Source organism: Styela clava, chromosome 9 (assembly GCF_964204865.1).
Source record: "Styela clava chromosome 9, kaStyClav1.hap1.2, whole genome shotgun sequence".
NCBI classification, from domain to species: domain Eukaryota; kingdom Metazoa; phylum Chordata; class Ascidiacea; order Stolidobranchia; family Styelidae; genus Styela; species Styela clava.
Window position 1 is genome coordinate 1051187 of NC_135258.1, and position 23962 is coordinate 1075148.

The window sequence follows — 23962 nt, forward strand, 5'->3', positions numbered from 1 at the left end:
ATGGTACCTCTATCTAGTTGGCAATTTCATTTCATACATTGCTAATTCAGGGTTTTAACCACTAACAATGCTGTATATAAGTGCCCACTGGTATATAAGAAGCTTAAGTCTTTTAGATTCTGCACTGCATTGGCTACTTAGTTTGTTTGTACTGAGTTTATGGTGATGGTTGTAGGTGATTTTTCATATACAGGGTGTCCAAAAAGTTTCGCCCGATTTTGTAGTTATAACACTTGCGAGTTTGAAATAAATTTTATTTATTTATAAATGGGAACTGTTATATAAAATCGGGCGAAATGTTTTGGACGCGCTGATATATATATATATATATATATATGCTTAGTGGTTTGAATATTAAATTCTTCACGAGCATACTGTCTTATATAGATGTGGGTATTCAGATTTGCTGTTGTTATACTGCATTTTAATTTACCTAATAGAGATATTTAAACTATCTCAGATCCGAGTTCTGGATGTTCGAAATATCACAAACATGACGTTTGACCTGTATCTTGCAATTGTCAAGCTTGCATCTGAGCATGATGTCAAAGAACTTTTGATGAATCCATGGGATTGCTTCGAGGCAAACAAAGAGCAACTGCTAGAACTGAGTAAATGGAAAATCTGTGGAGAGGTAAATTATATCTGAGGCATTCGGAATGATTCATAACTAATTGACCTTACATTAAAATATAAATTGATGTTGAAGACTAATGGAAAAAACTGAGCAATTTCCTTTGCTACTATTCGAGATATACTAATATATGTATATAGGTATCATCCATTTTACCAATATTGATATTTGTATCGACTAAAGTTGGCCGACATTTCTAATCTACCTTGTTATTCACTGCATAGTCGGTGCTAACGGTATAATATAGATGGAGGTTAATATAGTTGGCGCTTCAATGTTTCCTGAAACACACATATACACAGGGGCGAACTTGGATTGTCAACCAAGTGTTGACGCATCGTTACGTCACATTATCCTTTCGATTTTGTCATTTTCTCAAAATTTTAGAACGTCACTTTAATATTCTAGTATCTGGTATCGCAGGACTTGCTTTGCTTTGCTTGGTAATGGTAATCACTTGTCACTAAATGGACATGCTAACATACCAAAATGACAGATTTGATCATATTTTCATTTCAACTCGAAATATCATGACAGCTTTGCGGAGTTTATATCCAATGTGAAAAAAAACACAGATACATTAGAAAAGTGAACTATAAGTCAACTATCAGCTTCATAAATATTCGCGCACCGGTGTCAGTGAATATAATATTATTCGTTTGAGATTTGAACGGTTAATTCACAAACGGTGATGATGAATATCGAAAGCAACACAAAATATGAAATTCATAATAAAATAAGTTGAGTCCTAAATTTACTTCTCAATAGTTGTCTTTAACATACAGCACCGATGTGATCGCATAGTCCTGCCATATGTATAAAAACCAAACTTCGACATCGGCTGTTTTGAAAGAATTGATAAATTGAAAAAAAGGAACAGGCGGAAATATAAATTACAAGCATTAGGATGGCTAGCGTTCTGAACTCCTGTTATATATTAAAAATATTCTGCGTTCAATTGAAATATTTGAATTATTTGGGTCGATGAAAATATTTAATTATACTAACCCTTGGTTGTTTGTAATCACGCTAATATTCCGGAGAAACGTGTGGTCAACGTAAATAATGTGGTCAACGTAAATACCACTGCAATGTAACTTAATAAGAACCTCGTTGAATTAAAAAAAATTGCACTCTATCAAATGCATGGTGGAGTAGGCGATTATTTCATGTGTCATATTTTAGGTCGTACGAGGTATGAAAATCTCATTCTAATAAGTGTTTGACTTCATTCGTAAAAAGGCAATGTTAAAATATAGTAAAGGTAATGTGAAAAGAAACGCCAAGCAGTGAAAAGTGTTTATAACTACAGCAAACCTAATCAGTTCGTTCAGAGATAATATTTAATTTTTGTATGGAATACACTTCCTTCGCCTCTTTCAGCAATAACTTTATTGAATGCTTTTTTAAACTGGACCAAATACCACGGGAGTCACTTGGCTAGTCCCCGAACTCGCGATAGAACTAAAATAAGGAAAATTGGAATAAAATTATGTCCCAAACCTGACCTGATACACATACTACATTCTGGTTTCTGCCATCTTGGTTCACATACTTTGGGCGGGCCTATTATTTTACGAAAGTGGTTATTATATAGAAACCTTCTATTCATTTGTTCCCGCTGCGAGTTGGAACTATCGCACGTTTTGAACACTAGGATAATTTTTGTAAGTCGGGAACAACATGTGCTTAGATATAGACAAAATGATTGAGGTAGTGTCCAATCGGTATAGGCAAAAATGTGATATCGATACATCTCCAATCTACATCCATTTTTAAAATTATAGTTCTTCATTTAATACAATATTTTCAGATCAATGTTTTGGATGTCCGATGCATCACCCAAATGCCATGTGATCTATGTCTTACAATAACTGAGTTTGCAAGTCGAAGTGAAGTCAAAACAATTCTGATGGAGTCGTTGGATTTTTCGAAAGCAAATAAAGAGCAAATAAAGAAATTAAGCGAATACAAATCTTGTGGGAAGGTTTGTATTATATCACAAAGTTTACTTTAATGAAGATAGTCCACCACCCCTACATATTTCCACCACCTTTTACACATTTTCTCCAATATACGCAACCAAACCTATCACAACTAATTGTGTTGGGCATCCTTGCTTATTATGCAATCAATCAATCAATCATCATTTATTCGTCAACACAATCAATATATATATATCACGGAAATATGGCAAGATATATAATAAGTAAAAAAAAGAACTTCATATGTGTGACAGGAGTCGCGAGGGACCACGAAAGGTCTTCGAGCAGCGACACCTACTTGTTCCTTACTTGTTGTATCTCACAAGTGGTAATAAGAGGTGTTAGCGAGATCACAGAATTTCTCTGCGTTATTACCCATATTGATAGTTACTGATAGTTTTGTTTTTGCAACATTTATATAGATGGAGCGTAACTGTTTCTTAGCATTCACAGTATTTCTTAATGTTTTCCGACCCTTCAAAGCGTAATGTTGATATAGACTGGAAAATCAACAAATTTTGTTCGTACTTCTGAATTTCAAATTTGAATGAATAGCAATAAATTTGATACATTATCTTTCTGGTTCCAGATATCCACCATTGATATCAGTCAAAATCCTATGGACGAAGAAGATTTTTATGCTCTCGGCAATCTTTTATCAAACTATGAAGTTGGCCAACTCATTGCAATAAATTGCCAGCTAACAAAAGCAAAACTTGATGCTCTTGGAAGTCATTCTGGATTGAAAGTATGACTAAACTATAATAGTATATTATACCGGGGTGGTCCAATCCAAGGTTGCAAGATTGAAGGGCCGCAAAAAATTTGCGGGCCGCAGTCAGAAAATACCCAAAGTGATTGAAATACTAAGTGTTTAGTTCAGGGGTCTCAAACTCAATTTACTTGGGGGCCGCTGAGGCAGCGTCTGGATGAGTCCGGGCCGCATCAGGTTTTCCACAATAAAAGCTTAGCAACTCGTTTAAATTGTATTCTTTGTGAACTGCAACTTTGACTGTGCAAATAAAACAGTTTTTTGAAATTGTTGCTCATCACCAACCTTTCTGTTTACTGAAACTTCACTTTCAACGACACGTTTAGGGATGTGCGAAATTATAAAATTCCATCTTGTAATAAATGTTGCGCTGATGTTTCAATCAAGCATTTAGCCGATGGACAGTGATGTTTCGCCTCATGGGAAACATGGTTACAATGTATCAAGATAAATCTAAGCGTTAGTGATTGTGACGTCAAAAATCATGGAACACTGTTTTTAAATTTTTCAGGCGGCCCTGCGATCGAATATCAGGCCTACAGGTATGGTACTGGTGAGTTACCGCACCGCATATTCCTTTCAGGGGATAGATGATAAAATATTTTGTTTTGCCCTACGTGACTATATCTTTTATTACGGAGTTTCCCTTTTTCGGCCACGGAACACTTACACTTTTTATATCACCTCGCAGAACACCAAAAAATGAAAGGGTTAAATTGATAAAGAAAAACGGTGCAATGTAGGGGTTCCCAATGGTTTCGTCGTGGCGAGTTGCAAATGCGCGACAAACTTAAGTAAAACCAGGTAGAGATGGAGGAAGAACGGTTGACCTTTTGTCTTTATTCTTTAGACTTACTTGTTTGTCTTTAACAAAACCAAAAGAAGTACTGTAAATTTGATAATGAAATTAACAGTCGAAAAGCTAAACCGACGGTTAACGAAAATGCCACTACCCAAACTTAGTCAGTCCACTTCAGGCTGTTTGTGACGCGATTATAAACGGTCAGTTGGGCAACAACTTCATGATTCTCAGATCTCCATGGCGACCAATTTAGATGTATTTTTGATTCCTTTTCCACGCAACACTCGGAAGACGCTCGCGGAACATTAGAGTTCAGCGGAACACATTTTAGGAAGCGCTATTATATTGAAAGCATTAATCATGCTAACTGAGCTAAGTGACTTGCGGGCCACACTAACATTAAACTTTAATACCAAGGCGGGGCCCACAAACTATCATTCTGCCAGCCACAATTGGCCCGAGGGCCGCGAGTTTGAGGCCCCTGGTTTAGTTAGTTTAAATATATAAAAGAATGAGAGTGCCGTTCTAACCAGCCTATTGATATGTTGCATGGGTGGCGCTTTTCATTTTAGGAGATATATACAGCACATACAAAACAATTTGTTTCTTGCTTTTGGTTCCCGTTTCAGATCTGGGTTTCGTCAGTGCTGTCTCGTGGCTCACGCTAGAGAATAGAGGTGTGTTTCTCTAAAACAAGGCACAAAACGGCGAATTTGAGTGCAAAGCAAGGTCCTGAGCCCTCGACTTGTAATGAAATAGTTGTAAAACAAATTAAATAAGGTCCAGGTGCATTAACTAAAAGTAGAAAGAGTTTGCACAAAGCAAAGTCAGAAGACCTAAACTAAGAGGGGAAAAATTACTAATAAAAGAGTTGCAAGTTTGCTCCAACCAATGTTCTATGCCCACAACTAGAAGCAGGAAAAAGCCATAATAAAAGAATTGCAAGTTTGCTTTATCCTTTTGCATCTGTAAAGCAAACTCACCCTTGCTAAGGTTTAGTCTGTAGATTTTTATCAAGCCTACATAAGCAGGCCATTTTAAAAACAACTTGAACTGCATGAGGTGCTGATAACTTATTGGCAATTACTTTTTTGCTTTTTTTCTCGTATGACACTGTTTCATGCCTTCCACTATGAAGAAGGCTGTGTACAAGCGGCCACTGTTTCTTGATCAGCATTGTCCACTCATTGTTTTATACAAGGGCTGCGTTGGGAGTTATAAGTTGTTATGTTGTATATATGTGCGTACTTGTTTTCACACTGAAGTTTGGTATTTCTGTTCACCAAATAAAGTTACCGTATTTTACCTATCTCAGATCTCTGTACTGGATGTTCGAAATATCACAAACATGACGTTTGACCTGTATCTTGCAATTGTCAAGTTTGCATCTGAACACGATGTCAAAGAACTTTCGATTGATCCGTGGAATTGCTTAGAGGCAAGCAAAGAGCAGTTGCTGGAACTGAGTAAATGGAAAGTTTGTGGAAAGGTAAACTATATCTGAAACTTTGATAATGATTCATAACTAATCAACCTAATGTTAAAATGTCGCTCGAAATAAAAGACCAATGGAAAAATATTGGTTTTCTCTCTAAACCAACGAATATTAGTAGAGGTTTACCGATTCAACGGTATTGGTAATATCGGCTTAATTGATTCTTCACTGATATTGCCTAAAATGTGGCCTGAAATTCTGAAATACCGTGTGCCTCACTGCGTGATTTGTATTTATGGTATAGCACAGGGATGGGAAACTTGACCCATAGGTAAAAAAGTGATCCACTAAGCTGAGGCGAGAATTATTACAAAAGATACTTGTCCTGTGACAGTGGTTCCCTTTCGAAAGTGCATAAGGAAAAGGAGTGGGGAAATGTTTCGTAATAGATGAAGCAGGATGGTAATGACTTAAAAAGCTGATTGAAAAATATAATTCTTTGATGGCCGAGTTTTGGATCGTGTAGGATTGTAAGCGAACCCACAATATTCAGTACTTCGAAGAGATATCCTATTAAATCAGTCCTTATTCAAATCTACTTTTACTAATGGACTCCGCCTGCGCTATGTATTTTATTTATGTGAAGCGCAGAACATCATTGCCAAAATTATGTACTACAGTAGCTAAATTTCAGTAATTTACCAAATTATTTAAGATATATGATAGCGAAATTTGAGTGTTTGGTCGGTTTATAACGAAAATTGCTCAGACATGATAAAAGGCAACACAGATTTGATTGTTATAACTCAAATTAGAAACGAGATTGTCCAATCACCATTACAAAATACGAACCAAGGATTATAAGATTTGCGGAGAAGATTTACCGTAATATCTACGACTCACAGTCTTGTTTTCACAATGAAATTTTTGACCCATTCGTTAACCATTTCGTTGACCCACCCGTTCGTCATCTCTGGTATAATATATTTGGTCATAAACTTTTTTTGAAATATATATCTAAACTACAGTTTATTCAGTTCCCCTCTAATTTTACCCTTGCATGGATGCATGCAACTTCGTTTGTCTTTATACCTAGACTAGCTAATATATATTTTGATAAGCGTAAACAGCAAACTAGTCATATGGTCAAATGACTCACCTGTAGTATTGGTGGTCTAGCATAACCCAAATATGAATTTTTCCATTATATTTTTTATAACAGGGTGAAACAATTTAGCCTACAAATATGGTAATACTATCTAGACTAGCCAATATTTCCATCATGGTATAACATAAACTAACCATCAGCTGATCAGTTGCATCATTTCAAGCATAACCGAAATATAAATTTTGTCAGTATATTTTTTAATAATGGAGATGTAGTCCTAGTTTTGTTTCTTTCTCGGACAATGGATCTACGAACATCTGTGAAGTGAACCCGTCCTTGCAAATTTACCTAAAAAAGATTTTTTAACTATCTCAGATTCAACTGCTAGATGTTCGCAATATCACAAACATAACGTTTGAGATGTATCTTGCAATTGTCAAGTTTGCATGTAAACATAATGTCGAACAACTTTTGATGGACCCGTGGGATTGCTTCAAGGCAAGCGAAGAGCAGCTGTTGGAACTGAGTGAATGGAGAGTTTGTGGAAAGGTAAATCAAAATTAAAACATATGAAATGCCTCATATTCACTTAACTCACTAATAAATCCTAGTTTTGTTTCTCGCCCAACTGTGGCATACAGGAAAAAAACTGCAACATGCAAACTTTGACTGTATACTTTCAAAAGGCCAGCATAAGCAGACCAGTCTTAAAACATTATGGCCTGCATGTAGTACTAATATATCGTTGCAATTATTGTTTTTTCCATATTATTTTTTTCATAAAATGCTATTTCAGGGAATCATGGCTTTCACTATGAACGAGGCTCTGAATAAGCAGCTACTGATATGGAAGGGAGCTAGCTACATTGTCTGGAAAAACTGCAGTCCATCGTTTTCAGCATTGTCTGCTCCATTTATTTGGACCATGGTTGTGATGGTGTTTGTGGTTTGTAAATCAGTGTATGTACGAAGAGAATATCTTAGATAAATCTCAAGTCAAGTTTCACCAGTATAGTTATGCAGATTTGAGGTTTTGTATTTTTATTCACCTAACAAACAATTTCATTTATCTCAGATCCAAGTTCTGGATGTTCGAAATATCACAAACATGACGTTTGATCTGTATCTTGCAATTGCCAAGATTGCATCTAAACATGATATCAAAGGACTTTTGATAGATCCGTGGGATTACTTCAAGGCAAGCGAAGAGCAACTGTTGGAACTGAGTAAATGGAAAGTTTGTGGAAAGGTAAACCAAGTCCAAAACTAAGGGAACTTGGATATTGTGTATTGAACTGCAGGTCCTTGTTTACTTTCTACTTCGGATCCGTATGTGGTACTCACCACAAGGATGCTTGAACGAGATAGTATTAAAGTGATAAGTAAAAATAACATGATCTCTTTCAACAAAATAGTAAGTATATTTGTGAGCTTTTGGTCTAACTTCTTCAAACAATACAAGATATAACTAAATAGTGATCAATGACTTTGAAATAGTTATATTCAATTGGTAGTGCTTTTATTTTGTTATAAGAGACCGCAATCGTAAGTAATGTTGAACACAATTATATTATTATGGAAAGACTATTGTTCTTTCAATGTACAATAAGTCATCCGCTAAAAATGTCGGCTATATTAATAAGTGGTGAAAAGTGTTTGCTCAAAGCAAGGTTCTGAATCCTAAAAAAGCATAAATCCCTAAAAGTGGAAAGAGTTCTTATAGAGGAGTTGCAAAGTCCCGAGCTCCTAACTAGAAGCATAAAATAAAGAGTTTTGATCGAAGGGTTGCTAATTTTCCCAAAGCAAGGTCTCAAGTCCTGAACTAAAATCGTGAAGGATTCTGATTGAGGAGTTGCAAGTTTGCTCAAAGCAGGGACCCGGGCTTTCAATTAAAATTGAAAATAGTACTGATAGAAGAGATGCAAGTTTGCTCAAAGCAAGGTCTCGAGCCCTCCTAAACTGGGTCTAGTCCAGGGTTCCAACTAAAATTGTGAGGGATTCTGATTGAAGAGTTGCAAGTTTGCTCAAAGTAAGGTCCTGAGCCCTCAACTAAAGGTGAAAAGAGTTTTTATAGAATAGTTGCATTAGCATATTTGCTCAAGTCAAAATCTCGTGCCCCAATCTAAAATTGGAAAGAGTACTTGCAAAAGAGTTGCAAAATCCTGAGTCCTAAAATAAAAGTGGAAAGAGTTGCAAGTTTGCTCAAAGCAAGGTCCCGGGTCCTCGACTAAAAGTGGAGAGAGTACTGATAAAAGAGATCCGAGGTCCCGTGCCCTTAACTCAACGTGGAAAGAGTTGTAAGTTTGCTCAAAGCAAGATCCTGAGCCTTCAACTAAATGTGAAAAGAGTACTGATGAAAAGTTGCATGTTTGATCTAAGCAAAGTCCCGAGCTTTGACTAAGTCGAAGAATAAGGGCAAAAGAAGTTTACGTCAAAACATATTTTGATTTGAGATTTAAAGGGGTCCCTAGTATGAAGGTGCTGATATGAATAATATATAAAGCTCTGAGTGCGTCAGTGTTGCTTTGAACAAATTTCTACCTTCTATCAGAACTCTTTCCACTATTAATAGAGTTGCTTGGGATGTTGCTTTTAGCAAATTTGAACTTGAGTCTTCAACTAAAATGGAAAGAGTAACGGTTCTGATAGAAAAGTATCAAGTTTTGCGGTTGCGTTTCAGCAGAAAATACCTAATTTCTTACACCCCGGGTGAGGTGGGGGCCATCAGTTGTTTGCTATTTTGTATGTTTATGTGTGCATACTGGTTTCATATCAAATGTAAACTTTAACAAGTTTAATAGTGAATAGAAGAAGGCCTGCCATAAGTATCTGCAGTCACCTTCATAACCTACTGCAATATCGCTATTGGCTATTTTTAATGATATTTGATCGGTCTGGGATAAAATGTGATACCCATAAATTTCCATATTCTAGGAATCTTTATGCTTGTAGTTTATTAACAGATGCAATAATTTTCAGATCAATGTTCTGGATGTTCAATCCATCACTCAAATGTCATCTGATCTATGTCTCACCATATATGAAATCGCAAGTCAAAGGGAAGTCAAAAAAATTCTAATGGATTCGTTGGATTTCTCTAAAGCAAATAAAGAGCAATTAAAGAAACTTGACAAATACAAACTTTGTGGGAAGGTCTGTATCATATCACAAAATTTACTGTGACACCACCCTTACATATTTTCTAGTCTCCAATACACACTGCAAAATCTATTACAACTAGTCTTGTGGGGCAACCTCGTTCATTTTGCGCTATTCCATACTGGTCGGCACGCGGAGTAAGGGAACGATAGCAAAACAAGTTAGCAAAACATATTTCTCACAGAATTGGTTTAAAGTGGGTGTGACAATAAATTTAAATAGCAGTTTCTTCAGAAGTTTACGCGTTTTATCTCACTATTTCTGCAAGAATCAATAATAATACTGTAAGATCACTAGCAAATATAAGCAATTTTTGTGGCTTGCAACTACTAAAAAGTCTTAATTAAATAAATGTGCGGCTCGTAGCTTCACCCAGTTACTTGTATTTGGCCCGCCAATGAAAAAGGTTGCACACCTCTGGCCTAATCCATTATGGAAATTGATATCCAGAGAAGGTCAACCCCAAACCATCATCTATTCCGAAGACATTTTCAAATAATATTTCGAATATGGAATATATTTTTAGTTTATATTTTCCATTATTTTAGATAGTCTATTTGATATTTTAGTAATAGGAAGTTAAAAAAAACCTAGACTGGCATAAGTGAACAGCAGATACTTTCCATAACATCTGGCATAGATTAGGCAGAATAATAAATTGATAAATGATAAATTCGCAAAAAGAATATTCAACCTATTTATGAATTGGAGGACTACCGTAATTTATATATTTATTCTTGTTGGATAACCTAAATGTCAGCAACAACAAGGATCTTGCCAAGGTATCAAACAGGTTAACTTACGTGCATGGTCATGCATTGGACATTAACATTTCTTACTTTGCTTGTTGAGGATAGTCCCATTAGGACAGTGGTTCCTAAACGGTGGGGCACAATGGCTTAGATAATTTTTTTGAGAGGGCGTGAAGCCAATTAAAAAAAAATATTTGTTAGATTTTATCCTGCACGACTGGTTTTGGATATTTACATTTGTTTATATGGATGGCATATAATTGAGTCTTATGATTTATTTTTCACTGTTTTACGACATTTTGATGCGTGATGTTGATATATATCAGGAAATCAACTTGTGTTAGTGGTTCTAAATTCACTCTTCTGTGTTAGTAGGCACCAGCCTTCAAATATTAAAATGCCAAAATATCCACCTTTATTGCACTGATGTTCGTTATCTTTATGTTTTTAGATATCCGTTATTGATATCAGTCAAAATTCAATGGACGAAGAAGCTTTTGATGCTCTTGGTGACCTTTTATCAAACTATGAAGTTGACCAACTCATTGCAAAAAATTGCCAGCTAACAAAAGCAAAACTTAATGCTCTTGGAAGTCATTCTGGATTAAAAGTATCACCAAGTTACAATATAATATCATGCCACTGTGGCTCTTTTGTTGAGTTGGCTGGAAAATACACACAAAACAGCTGGTTTTCTGATGTTTGATATTGGTAGATTTGGATAGTAAAGTCTTCATTTGCGGGAATATCTGAAATCAAAGATGTAAATATCTAAAATAAGGCGTGCAAGATCAAATTTAACAAATATTTTTATTTTTAATTAGCTTTACACCCCCTCAAAAAATTGTCTGCACCCCACTTTTGAGAACTGCTGGTCTAGGGTCGATACAAACAACCACTTTTGTACATATCTGTTAGTCATATCTGTTACAAAACTTTTGGATAAGATTTAGATATGTAGTCCTATTGATACTTGAAATACAATTATTTATCTATGTTTCAGTTATCCAGGTTTGACATCAGTGAAAATCCAATGTAAATTACCAAGTAAGGTAATCAGAGATGCTGTGGCAGTTTATATTCCAATATTTTATTTGAACTAGTTGATACACTATACTATATTTCTACTTTCTTCTAAAAAACTGTTTTTTTTTATGTCGGTTTTTATTAATCATATCTATCACAAAACTTTTAGAGAGAATTCAGATATGTAAGCTATTTGTTTATTAAGTTTCATTTCTATGTTTTCAGCTGTCCAGGATTAATATCAATGAAAACCCAATGGATGAAAAAGGATTCAATGCTCTCGGTTCTTTATTGATAGCAAATAATGCGGTTATTGACCTTGTCATGCAAAATTGCCAACTCACAAAAGAAAAACTGGACGCTCTCGGAAGTCGTTCAGTATTAAAGGTTTTGTTTTATATTGTTGCTCGATATATGATTGAATAATCTGTTAAGTATATCTGTAGTGATTTTCTATTCAGCATTCTTGCCAAACTAGATGGCGATGTAGAGTAGATTGAATAGATCTCCTTTTTCTTTGTTCTCTTTTCGGTGTTAACAGTGTAAAGCAAATGATTCTATTGGTATTATTTGTTAACTTCTGTTTATAAAAAGTTATAAAACCTATCAAAAACTCAAACACTCTCTTTGTAATGGAAACATGGCACCCATATGTTGGCTTTGTCATGATCCAACTAAAGCTTGACGGTGTCACTTATAGAGCTAGCAAATTGTATTACAGCACATTACAGCACAGTCACTTTTAATCTTGCTTCTATTTGTTGCAAATTTCAAAATTTAGTTGTGAATAATATATAGAAATGTTGAATATGAACACTCCCCTATGACATAATTTGTTAGTTGAGATTTATTCTTCTATGAGTTATAATGTTACCCATATTGCAGACATTGATATGAAATACTATCTTTCATTTTCATGAATTTTTAAAGTTTCCTCCCAATAATCCTATTCGTTTTACTAGATTTACACTCTGGATATTCGATCCATAACCGGCATGACATTTGATCTATTTCTCGCAATATCTAAGTTTGCAACTGAGAGTGAGGTCAAAGAACTTCTGATGGACCCATGGAAAGAGTTCAGAGCAACTAAAGATCAAATAATGGAATTGAGTAAATGGAAAGTCTGTGGAAAGGTCTGTAACATATTCATTGAGACTTGAAATATGCTTACGAAATTATTGCCTGATCCATTAAATATGTTGTAAACATTTTGTTGATAAACCTTGGATCTCACTTTATTGTATGTGAATTCAGTGAATTGATATCCAGAGAAGGTCAACCCCGAACCATTGTTTATTTACATTTTCAAATAGTATTTCGAATATATTTTAAGTTTAGATTTTCCAGTTTTTTAGAATGTTTTTATTTGATATTCTAGTAAACAGAAGGTTAAAAAATCCTGGATTGAAAGAACATCAGTTACTTCGCATAACATCTGGCACCGATTAGGCAAGATAATGAAATGATAATAAATAAATGATAAATTTTCAAAATGAATATTCAATTTATTTATGAATTGAAGGACTAAATTTGAATATTTATTTTAGTTGGATGTACTTAATGTCACTAACAACAAGGATCTTGGCACTGCTGGTTTTGGTAAAGTTGGAACAGTTGTTTCAAAATGCCAGGTGAAGGAATTGAAGTCTCAGAATTGCAATCTGACAGCAGAAGGAATTAAGGCATTCAAGGAAAACACTCGCAATGCCAAGGTACCAAACAGGTTAACTTACATAAATGGTCATGCATTGGATATAAATCAGGCATTTCTTGATATAACAAACAGTTTATGAGTTGTTTAATGGGTATTCCAGTGCAATGACTTTGGTCACCACAGAGTATTTACTATTTTTAGTAAGTTAAAACTCCCAAGACAAATTGAATACCAATTTATGAAACTGTGCCGGCCAGCATTTTTGTAATCTACCGTGAGATATCGATTAGATCAGCAATCGTGTTGCACAATCCATCAATGACTCTTTACGACAGCAGTCGGAACCGAGCAGTATGTGGCTGCTTGAATTCGTTAGGAAAAAAGTTTTATAATGTCAACAGCTTTTTGAACAGTTTGTGAGATCTTTTCTGTCCGAATGTCTGATATCACTGCTTTTTTATCTAATGAAATATCATTTTCTGGCCAATTTACTCAGATTGGTCAGTTCACCAATTTCTTTTTTTACTTAAGTTGGATAGATACACTGATTGTCAGTTCGAACAATGATCTTGGCATTTTGTGAGTTCATTTAGATTGGTTCACTGATCTTATTTATTTCAGTTGAATATACTAGATATCAGTTTGAACAAGAATCTTGGCATTGCTGGCTTTGGTGAAGTTGGAACAGTTGTTTCAAAATGCCAGGTGAAGGAATTGGAGGCTTGGGATTGCAACCTGACAGCAGAAGAAATAAAAGCATTCAAGGAAAACACTCGCAATGCCAAGGTAACAAACAGGTTAACTTACATAAATGGCCATGCATTGGATATAAATCAAGCATGTCTTGATATAACAAACAGTTTATGAGTTGTTTAATGGCTATTCCAGTGCAATGCCTTTAGTCAACACATAGTATTTTTAGTCATTTATAACTCCCAAGACAAATTGAAAGACAATTCATGAAACTGTGCCGGCCAGCATTTTTGTAATCTACCGTGAGATATCGATTAGATCAGCAATCCTGTTGCCAAATCACAATGACAGCAGTCGGAACCGAGCAGTATGTGGCTGCTTGAATTCGTTAGGAAAAATGTTTTATAATGTCAACAGCTTTTAAAACAGTTTGTGAGATCTTTTCCGTCCGAATGTCTGATATCACTGTTTTTTTATCTAATGAAATACCATTTTCTGGCCAATTCACTCAGATTGGTCAGTTCGCCAATTTTTTTTACATAAGTTGGATAGATACACTGATTGTCAATTCGAACAAGGATCTTGGCATTATGTGAGTTCATTTAGATTGGTTCACTGATCTTATTTATTTCAGTTGGATAAACTAACTATCAGTTTGAACAAGAATCTTGGCATTGCTGGTTTTGGTGAAGTTGGATTGGTTGTTTCAAAATGTCAGGTGAAGGAATTCAATGCTCAAGGTTGCAATCTGACAGCAGAAGAAATAAGAGCATTCAAAAAAAACTCTCGTAATGCCAAGGTAAAGACCAGTTTATATACCTGACCACATATCTGCTATAATTTTGATTTTTCACTGCATTATGCGACATTATTACATGCTTTTTACATGGAACAAAGCTCAGTGTAAGCAGCCATTGATGAGTTTGACAGATCTAAATATCTTGAGTTCAGCATTGCCCACACAATTTATCACACCCTGTAGTGGTGGGCATGGGAGTTCTGTGATTCAATGACGGATGATCAGCATGGCTTTGAACATTACCTCGTTTTCGAGGTTTCGCATGTTATTTGTCAGTTTTCAGATCTTTCCAAAACTCATATCTCTTTTGGTTATAGTCGTTCGCCCACGTAGACCATTCCAAATTCATTTTTGAATGATTGTCAAACCAACTATAGAAACAGGATTTCTTGCAACTCAAGTTTGATTCATTGTTTTTATATTAACCGCTTGTTGTGATTAACGCTGTGGTGAATAATCATATTAGCTCATGTTTAATTGGTAATTTGCCACAAAACATTTTGATCAAAACACCACATATATTTCATTCATTTCAAAAATTTTACTGGTTATCTGTGATCCATATTTTTTTAAGTTGTCAGTCCGCAAGAGTAAAAGGTTGGAAACATCTTCTCTAGGTTCTATCTATGCAATGACAGTCCTGCTTATATATCTGAGTGACTGTTCATACTTATTTGATGTGGAGGTATTCTGTATTAAAGACAAGGCATTTCTTTCGCCCACTGTAATAACAACCATACATAAGTTTAACCTAAACAAAATGCCTCTTGAAACGTGAAATACCCCTTCTCTCTCTCTACATGCACGCGAATATCATTCCAAATAAAATTGGTCGCTTGTAATTGCAAACACCTTAATTAATAAGAAACTTTTTTTTCATGTAGTATATATGTCTTAATTAACAGAGAAAATTTAAATCAGCTATCAGGTTTTGATTGGGTTACATTTACATCAAAACAACAGACAGTTGAATTTTTTGATAAAAAATTTGTCCATTTTGATCAATCAGTTTTTAAAGTTTGCTTTCTTCATTTCTCATTCTTTTATCTCCTGTCACGATCACATTTTGTGACCGAGTTCGTCTACATTAGATTCACTTAACCATATATTTGCTATAATTTCAAACTTTTTGCTGCAATATGCGACATTATCACATGCTTTTCACATGGAACAAAGCTCAGTGTGAGCAGCCATTAATGAGTTTGACAGACTGAAATAGCTTGGGTTCAGCATTGCCCACACAATTTATCAAATGGCACGGCGATGTGGCTCATCGCGCTGACCGATAGGAATGCGACCGCAATCGCACCTCTGATTACCCTCTGTGAGTTTGCAGGTTCGAATCCCATGTAGGGATAGTTATGTGCGAGAGGATTGCTGGAGAATTGCAATTTTTGCAGCCACTCGGACAATTCTTTTGCTCAGATGGATGATCTGCATGGCTGTGAACATTGCCCCGTTTTCGGGATTTCGCGTGTTATTTGTCAGTTTTTGGTTCTTTCCAAAAACCTTTTCCGGTTAAAATCATTCTCCCACGTAGTCCATTCCAAATTCATCATTGAATGATTGCCAACCAACAATAGAAACAGAATTTCGTGTAACTCAAGTTTGCTTCATTGTCTTTAATTAACCGCTTATCGTGATTAACGCTGTGGTGAATAATCGGATTTGTTGGTGTTTAATCGGACATTCGCTTCAAAATATTTAGACCGAAACAACACGCCTGTTTAAAAATTTGACTGCTGGTGCATGAGCCATATTATTGTGTATTGTCGGTTCACAGGCGTAAAAGATTGGGAACCACTGTGTCTTCTTTATCCATGCAATGTCAGTCCTGCTTATATATCTGAGTGACTGTTCATACTTATTTGATGCAGGTTTTCTGTATTGAAGACAATGCATCCATATCGCCCACTGCATTAACAACTGCATATATAAGTCAACTTCAACAAAATTCCTTATGAAAAGTCAAATACTCGTACACTATCTTTCCTCTATTGTGAGCAAATATTTTTACAATAGAATTTAACAATATTTTGATATCAGATTTCATTTTGTGACATTATCACATGCATTTTGCTAAGAACGAAGCTTTGTGCAGGCAGCCTTCAATGAGTTTTACGGGACGGAATATCTCAGCATTGCCCATACAACTCATCACAACCTAAGGTGGTGGTGGGCATGGGATCGGAATCTGAGAATTTTAAACACTATGATGCAATGGATATGCAATATATGCACCTGCTCAGACACCTTATTTGCTCAGACAAATATTCAGCATAGTTGTGAGCATTGCCTTGTTTTCATGGTTTTGCACGTTATTTGCAGTTTTCTGTTGTTTCAAAAAAAAAAACTTAAACTCATAGATTAGGCAGAATAATAATAAATTGATAAATGATAAATTCGCAAAAAGAATATTTAACTTATTTATGAATTGAAAGACTCCCGTAATTTAATTATTTATTCTTGTTGGATAACCTAAATGTCAGCAACAACAAGGATCTTGCCAAGGTATCAAACAGGTTAACTTACGTGCATGGTCATGCATTGGACATTAACCTTTCTTACTTTTCTTGTTGAAGATAGTCCCATTAGGGCAGTGGTTCTCAAACGGTGGGGCACAATGACTTAGATAATTTTTTGAGAGGGCGTGAAGCCAATTAAAAATAAAAATATTTGTTAGATTTGATCCTGCCCGACTTGTTTTGGATATTTACATTTGTTTATTTTGGATATTTACATTCCATCCATGTATTTTCCACGTATTTTTTGAATAAAAAACATTTTCGCTCAAGGGTCTGTTATTTGTAGCTTATTGTTTAGCTAGTTTGTTTTTGAGGTGTTGAAATGTTTTTGAAAGGATTATATGGATGGCATATAATTGAGTCTTATCATTTATTTTTCACTGTTTTACGACATTTTGATGCGTGATGTTGATATATATCAGGAAATCAACTTGTGTTAGTGGTTCTAAATTCACTCTTCTGTGTTAGTAGGCACCAGCCTTCAAATATTAAAATGCCAAAATATCCGCCTTTATTGCACTATGTTCGTTATCTTTATGTTTTTAGATATCCGTTATTGATATCAGTCAAAATTCTATGGACGAAGAAGCTTTTGATGTTCTTGGTGACCTTTTATCAAACTATGAAGTTGACCAACTCATTGCAAAAAATTGCCAGCTAACAAAAGCAAAACTTGATGCTCTTGGAAGTCATTCTGGATTAAAAGTATGACCGAGTTATAATATAATATCATGTCACTGTTGCTCTTTTGTTCAGTTGGCTGGAAAATACACACAAAACAGCTGGTTTTATGATGTTTGATATTGGTAAATTTGGATAGTAAAGTCTTCTTTTCTATCCTATCTATCCTAGCCTTCAAATCCCGAGGAAGTCCCAACCGACCCGCGGTTACGTGAACCACCCTACGGTGGCAAGGAGTCCAGTAAACCTTTCACACATAATTTTTCCTCACAAGATTCAATCTTGCGAACCCATGCAGGGTAATCAGAGATGTGGCGACAAGCGTACTTCTAACACTTAGCACGGTGGGCTACATCGACAATCCTAGTTTTCTGACCTAATATCTATTATTCATGCTCCCTTCGCATGACAGAAATAAAGTCGTGTAACATAAGTCATCATCAGCTGGTTGAGCAAAAAAATTTCATATCTCCAGTAAGATATTAAGTAGGAATGTAAAGAATTACCTAACACAGATGCAAGATATTATCTTATCTCCATTTTTATTTGAACTAATTGATACACTATATTTACTTCCAGTTTAAACATACCAGTAACACTGTAAAACATATGATGAGAATTTGCTTGCTTAAAATAATGATAAACTTTCGATGTTGGTTTTTATCGCATCTGTCACAATTTTTAAAGAAAATTCAGATATGTAATCTTATTGTTAGTTAACTTTCATTTCTATGTTTTCAGCTATCCAAGTTTGATATCAGTGAGAACCCAATGGATGAAAAAGGATTCAATGCTCTCGGTTCTTTATTGATAGCAAATAATGCGGTTATTGACCTTGTCATGCAAAATTGCCAACTCACGAAAGAAAAACTGGACGCTCTTGGAAGTCACTCAGGATTAAAGGTTTTGTTATTTATTGCTGCTTGATCTATCATTCAGCATTTCTGCCAAACTAGGTTGCGATGTAGAGAAGATAAAATTGATCTTTTTTCCGCTATTTCACTTTTTATTTATAGTATTTGGAGTGAGAAGCAAATATTTTCATTTTTATTATTTGTTAAGTGTTGTTCATGAAAAAATCTCCGCAAAAACCTAGCAATAACCCAAGCATGTCACACACTCTTTTTGATTGAAAAAAATAGCTTCTTATCGCTGGCTATGTCTTTGACCTGATGAAGCTCGACGGTGTAACTAATATACTAATAAATTGTATTAGAGTATGTCACTTTTAATATTGCTTGCTAATATTTATTGCAAATTTCACAATTTAGTTAGAAATATTATATGAAATCTTGAATATAAACACGGACCTGTGACAAAGTTTGTCATTTTAGATTTATTTTGACGAGAGTCATAGTGTTCCACAGATTGCTGGCATTGATATGAAGTTTTATCTTTTATTTTCATCGATTTTCAAAATTTCCTCCCTATAATCCTATTCGTTTTATTAGATTTGCACTCTGGATATTCGGTCCATAACCGGCATGACATTTGATCTATTTCTCGCAATATCTAAGTTTGCAACTGAGAGTGAGGTCAAAGAACTTCTGATGGACCCATGGAAATGGTTCAGCCCAACTACAGATCAAATAATGGAATTGAGTAAATGGAAAGTCTGTGGAAAGGTCTGTAACATATTCATTGAGACTTGGAGTATGATAACGAAATTATTGCCTAATTCATTAAGTATGTTGTAAACATTTTTTTGATAAACCTTGGATCTCACTTTATTGTACAGAGTGTATGTGAATTTATGTCCAGAGAAGGTCAACCCCGAACCTTTGTTTATTTACATTTTCATATAATATTTCGAATATATTTTAAGTTTAGATTTTCCAGTTTTTTTAGAATGTTTTTATTTGATATTCTAGTAAACAGAAGGTTAAAAAATCCTGAATTGAGAGAACATCAGATACTTTGCATAACACCTGGCACCGATTAGGCAAAATATTAAAATGATAATAAATAAATGATAAATTTTCAAAATGAATTCTCAATTTATTTATGAATTGAAGGATTAATTTTATTATTTATTTTAGTTGGATGTACTGAAGGTCAGCAACAACAAGGATCTTGGCACTGCTGGTTTTGGTAAAGTTGGAACAGTTGTTTCAAAATGCCAGGTGAAGGAATTGAAGTCTCAGAATTGCAATCTGACAGCAGAAGGAATAAAAGCATTCAAGGAAAACACTCGCAATGCCAAGGTACCAAACAGGTTAACTTACATAAATGGTCATGCATTGGATATAAATCAAGCATGTCTTGATATAACAAACAGTTTATGAGTTGTTTAATGGTTATTCCAGTGCAATGACTTTGGTCACCACAGAGTATTTTTAGTCATTTATAACTCCCAAGACAAATTGAAAGACAATTTATGAAACTGTGCCGGCCAGCATTTTTGTAATCTACCGTGAGATATCGATTAGATCAGCAATCCTGTTGCACAATCCATCAATGACTCTTTACGACAGCAGTCGGAACCGAGCAGTATGTGGCTGCTTGAATTCGTTAGGAAAAAAGTTTTATAATGTCAACAGCCTTTTGAACAATTTGTGAGATCTTTTCTGTCCGAATGTCTGATATCACTGCTTTTTTATCTAATGAAATATCATTTTCTGGCCAATTTACTCAGATTAGTCGGTTCGCCAATTTCTTTTTTTACTTAAGTTGGATAGATACACGGATTGTCAGTTCGAATAATGATCTTGGCATTTTGTGAGTTCATTTAGATTGGTTCACTGATCTTATTTATTTCAGTTGAATATACTAGATATCAGTTTGAACAAGAATCTTGGCACTGCTGGTTTTGGTGAAGTTGGATTGGTTGTTTCAAATTGTGAGGTGAAGAAATTGCAGGCTCGGGATTGCAATCTGACAGCAAAAGCAATAAGAGCATTCAAAGAAAACTCTCGTAATGCCAAGGTAAAGATCAGTTCATATACCTGACCATATATCTGCTATAATTTTGATTTTTTGCTGAATTATGCGACATTATTACATGCTTTTCACATGGAACAAAGCTCAGTGTAAGCAGCCATCGATGAGTTTGGCAGATCTAAATATCTTGAGTTCAGCATTGCCCACACAATTTATCAAACCCTGTGGTGGTGGGCATGGGAGTGAAATTTGAAAATTTCATTCTGTGATTCAATGGATATTTTTTCTGAGCTTCGGTACTTTGTTTATTACCGTAACAATGACCAATCACTAATAAGTCAACAATAACGTAACAATTGCAATATATGCAGCCGCTCAAGATGCTTCTTTTGCCCAGATATATATTCAGCATGGTTGTGAATGTTGCCTCATTTTCATGGGTTTGCGTGTTATTTGTCAGTTTTCTGTTGTTCCAAAAAAAGTACTTAAAACTCATTTTCTGGTCGTACTATTTCATTTGCCCATATTTTCTATTCCAAATTTATTATTGAATAATCGCAAAACCAACCATGAAAACAAATTTCACTCAAGTTTGATTTGTCTTTAAATAACCGCTTGCCTAGATTAACACTTTGGCAACTAATCATATTTGTTAGTGTTTAATCGGACATTCGCTGCAAAATATTTTGATCAAAACAACACGCCTGTTACATAATTTGACTGCCGTTGCATAAGCCATATTATTGTGTATTGTCGGTTTACAGGCGTAAAAGATTGGGAACCGCTGTTTCTGCTTTATCCATGCAATGACAGTCCTGCTTATATATCTGAGTGACTGTTCATACTTATTGGATGCGAAGGTTTTCTGTATTGAAGACAATGCATTCATATTGCCCACTGCATTAACAACTCCATAAATAGATCAACTTAAACGAAATTCCATATGAAAAGTCAAAAACACTATCTTTCCTCTCTTGTGAGCAAATATTTTTTCAATAGAATTTAACAATATTTTGATATCAGATTTTATTATGAGACATTATCACATGCATTTTGCTAAGAACGAAGCTTTGTGCAAGCAGCCTTTGGTGAGTTTTGAGGGCCGAAATATCTCAGACTCAGCATTGCCCATACAATTCACACCCTGACGTGGTGGTGGGCATGGGAGCGGAATCTGAGAGTTTTAAACACTATGATGCAATGGATATGCCATATGTGCACCCGCTCAGACACTTAATTTGCTCAGACAAATATTCAGCATAGTTGTGAGCATTGCCTTTCTTATGGTTTTGCACGTTCTTTGCAGTTTTCTGTTGTTTCAAAAAAAAAAACTTAAACTCATAGCTCTGGTCTTGATATTTGATTTGCTCATATTTTCTATTCCAAATTTATTCTTGAATGATTGCCAAAGCAACCATGAAAACGAATATCACTCAAGTTTTATTCAACGTGTTTTAATTATAACCGCTGGCCGGAATTAACGCTTTGGCGAATAAACCTATATTTTTTAGTGTTTAATTGTATGTTTGGTTGATCTCAGTCCGCATGGTAATGATTGGTAACCATTGTTCCAGGCTCTATCCATGCAGTGACAGTCCTGCTTATATATCTGAGTGACCGTCGTTTATGTTTGATGCGAAGGTTTTCTGTATTGAAGACAATGCATTGCTATCGCCCACTGCAATAACAACTGTATAAGTCAGGGGTCACCAAACTACGGCCCGCGGGCCGGATCCGGCCCGCGATGTCATTTTATCCGGCCCGCGGCGTCATTTTATCCGGTCCGCAATAACACGCAAAAATGGCTAAATTTTTTTCCAAGGAAGATTTTCACGAGCATCGTCGTCCTTGTTTATTTCGTAACATTGGCCAATCGGCAAGATGTAGAAAAGTGACGTAATAATAGGCCTTTCCGCTTCCGCTCAGACACTTTTGTCACCCTGACAGATTTTCAGTCGTGGTTGTATACAAAACTTCGTTTTTGCGACTTTGAATGCTACCAGTACGTAACGTTTTCTGCGATACACTTATGCACTCCTGGCGCTTGCTTTCGACGAAACTGTTTGTTTTTCGTGCTAAAATAAACGTCGAATGTGCATTTTGTGCAAACAGTACTGTAATCCCTCGCGTACTGCTCCAATTTCAAAAGCCACACTAACTTTTTTACTGCTTTAATGCGGATATTCATGTAGGTATGTTACAAAAAAATTGAAGTTCATCCGATTTAAATAAAAACTGCTCCAGTGGAAAGATCTGAGTAAAAATAGAAAACAATACCAAGTTTGGAATAAACGGTCAAGAAATAACGGAGATATCGGAATTTTAGTACCGCCCGACAGCCAATTTTTTTCATAATGATTGTATTACTTTTTTGATAAGAACTGAACTAAATATGGAAAAATAACACATATCAATCACTAATCTTTCGATGTGCGTCACATCTATGGTATATTGAGACTATTTCAAGATTTTATTCTGGCAACGGTCATTGACACCGCCGAAAGATCGTCGCAAATAAACGCTGGAGTTGTGCATGATAGTTTGACAGTGGTTCATTGTGGGTAATAATTAACGATGTTCTGATTGTACGAACTTCATAAAAATTGGTAAGTATCAAGTTAGACAAGAAATACACACGTCCATATAAATTTTATTGGTGTCCATAGACAATATCATCAATTTGCACTACGTATAACCGGAGCGTAATTTTTAAAAGCGTCGAATGTTGGGAAATTTATGCGCTAATGAAAAAATTCAAATACCAGATAATAGTTGTTTATTTTATCTAAATTATGTCAAAATTTCATAGAATTCCAAGCTACAGCAGGCAGTCGTTTTTATGAGCGGTATTTCAACACGGCGTAACGGTACTTAGCAGACGTGATGCGTTCATTTTTTGCCGCGGATTTTGTCACATTTCTAATTCATGACAGCAACGTTTTGATAACAGCTGAACTCAGGATAGTTGCCTAGATATAGAAATCTTGTTAATTTTTTTTCCTAGGATGTTCTCGATCTATATTCTGCGATATTCCCAACATTTGTGAATTTATT

The 23962-nt window shown here is 35.2% G+C and overlaps 2 protein-coding genes across 3 annotated transcripts in view; one reads left to right on the top strand and one right to left on the bottom strand.

The window, feature by feature from the left end:
* Positions 1-23962, top strand: part of LOC120331108 (uncharacterized) — a 447434-nt gene that overhangs the window by 325251 nt on the left and 98221 nt on the right. The window contains exons 19-21 of the mRNA XM_078116167.1: positions 461-634; positions 2448-2621; positions 3209-3367. Coding sequence (XP_077972293.1) covers positions 461-634; positions 2448-2621; positions 3209-3367 — 507 coding nt within the window. The remainder of the gene's footprint in view (positions 1-460; positions 635-2447; positions 2622-3208; positions 3368-23962) is intronic.
* The window catches only part of LOC120336002 (general transcription factor II-I repeat domain-containing protein 2-like), a 305240-nt gene that overhangs the window by 173823 nt on the left and 107455 nt on the right, over positions 1-23962 (bottom strand). The window lies entirely within an intron of this gene.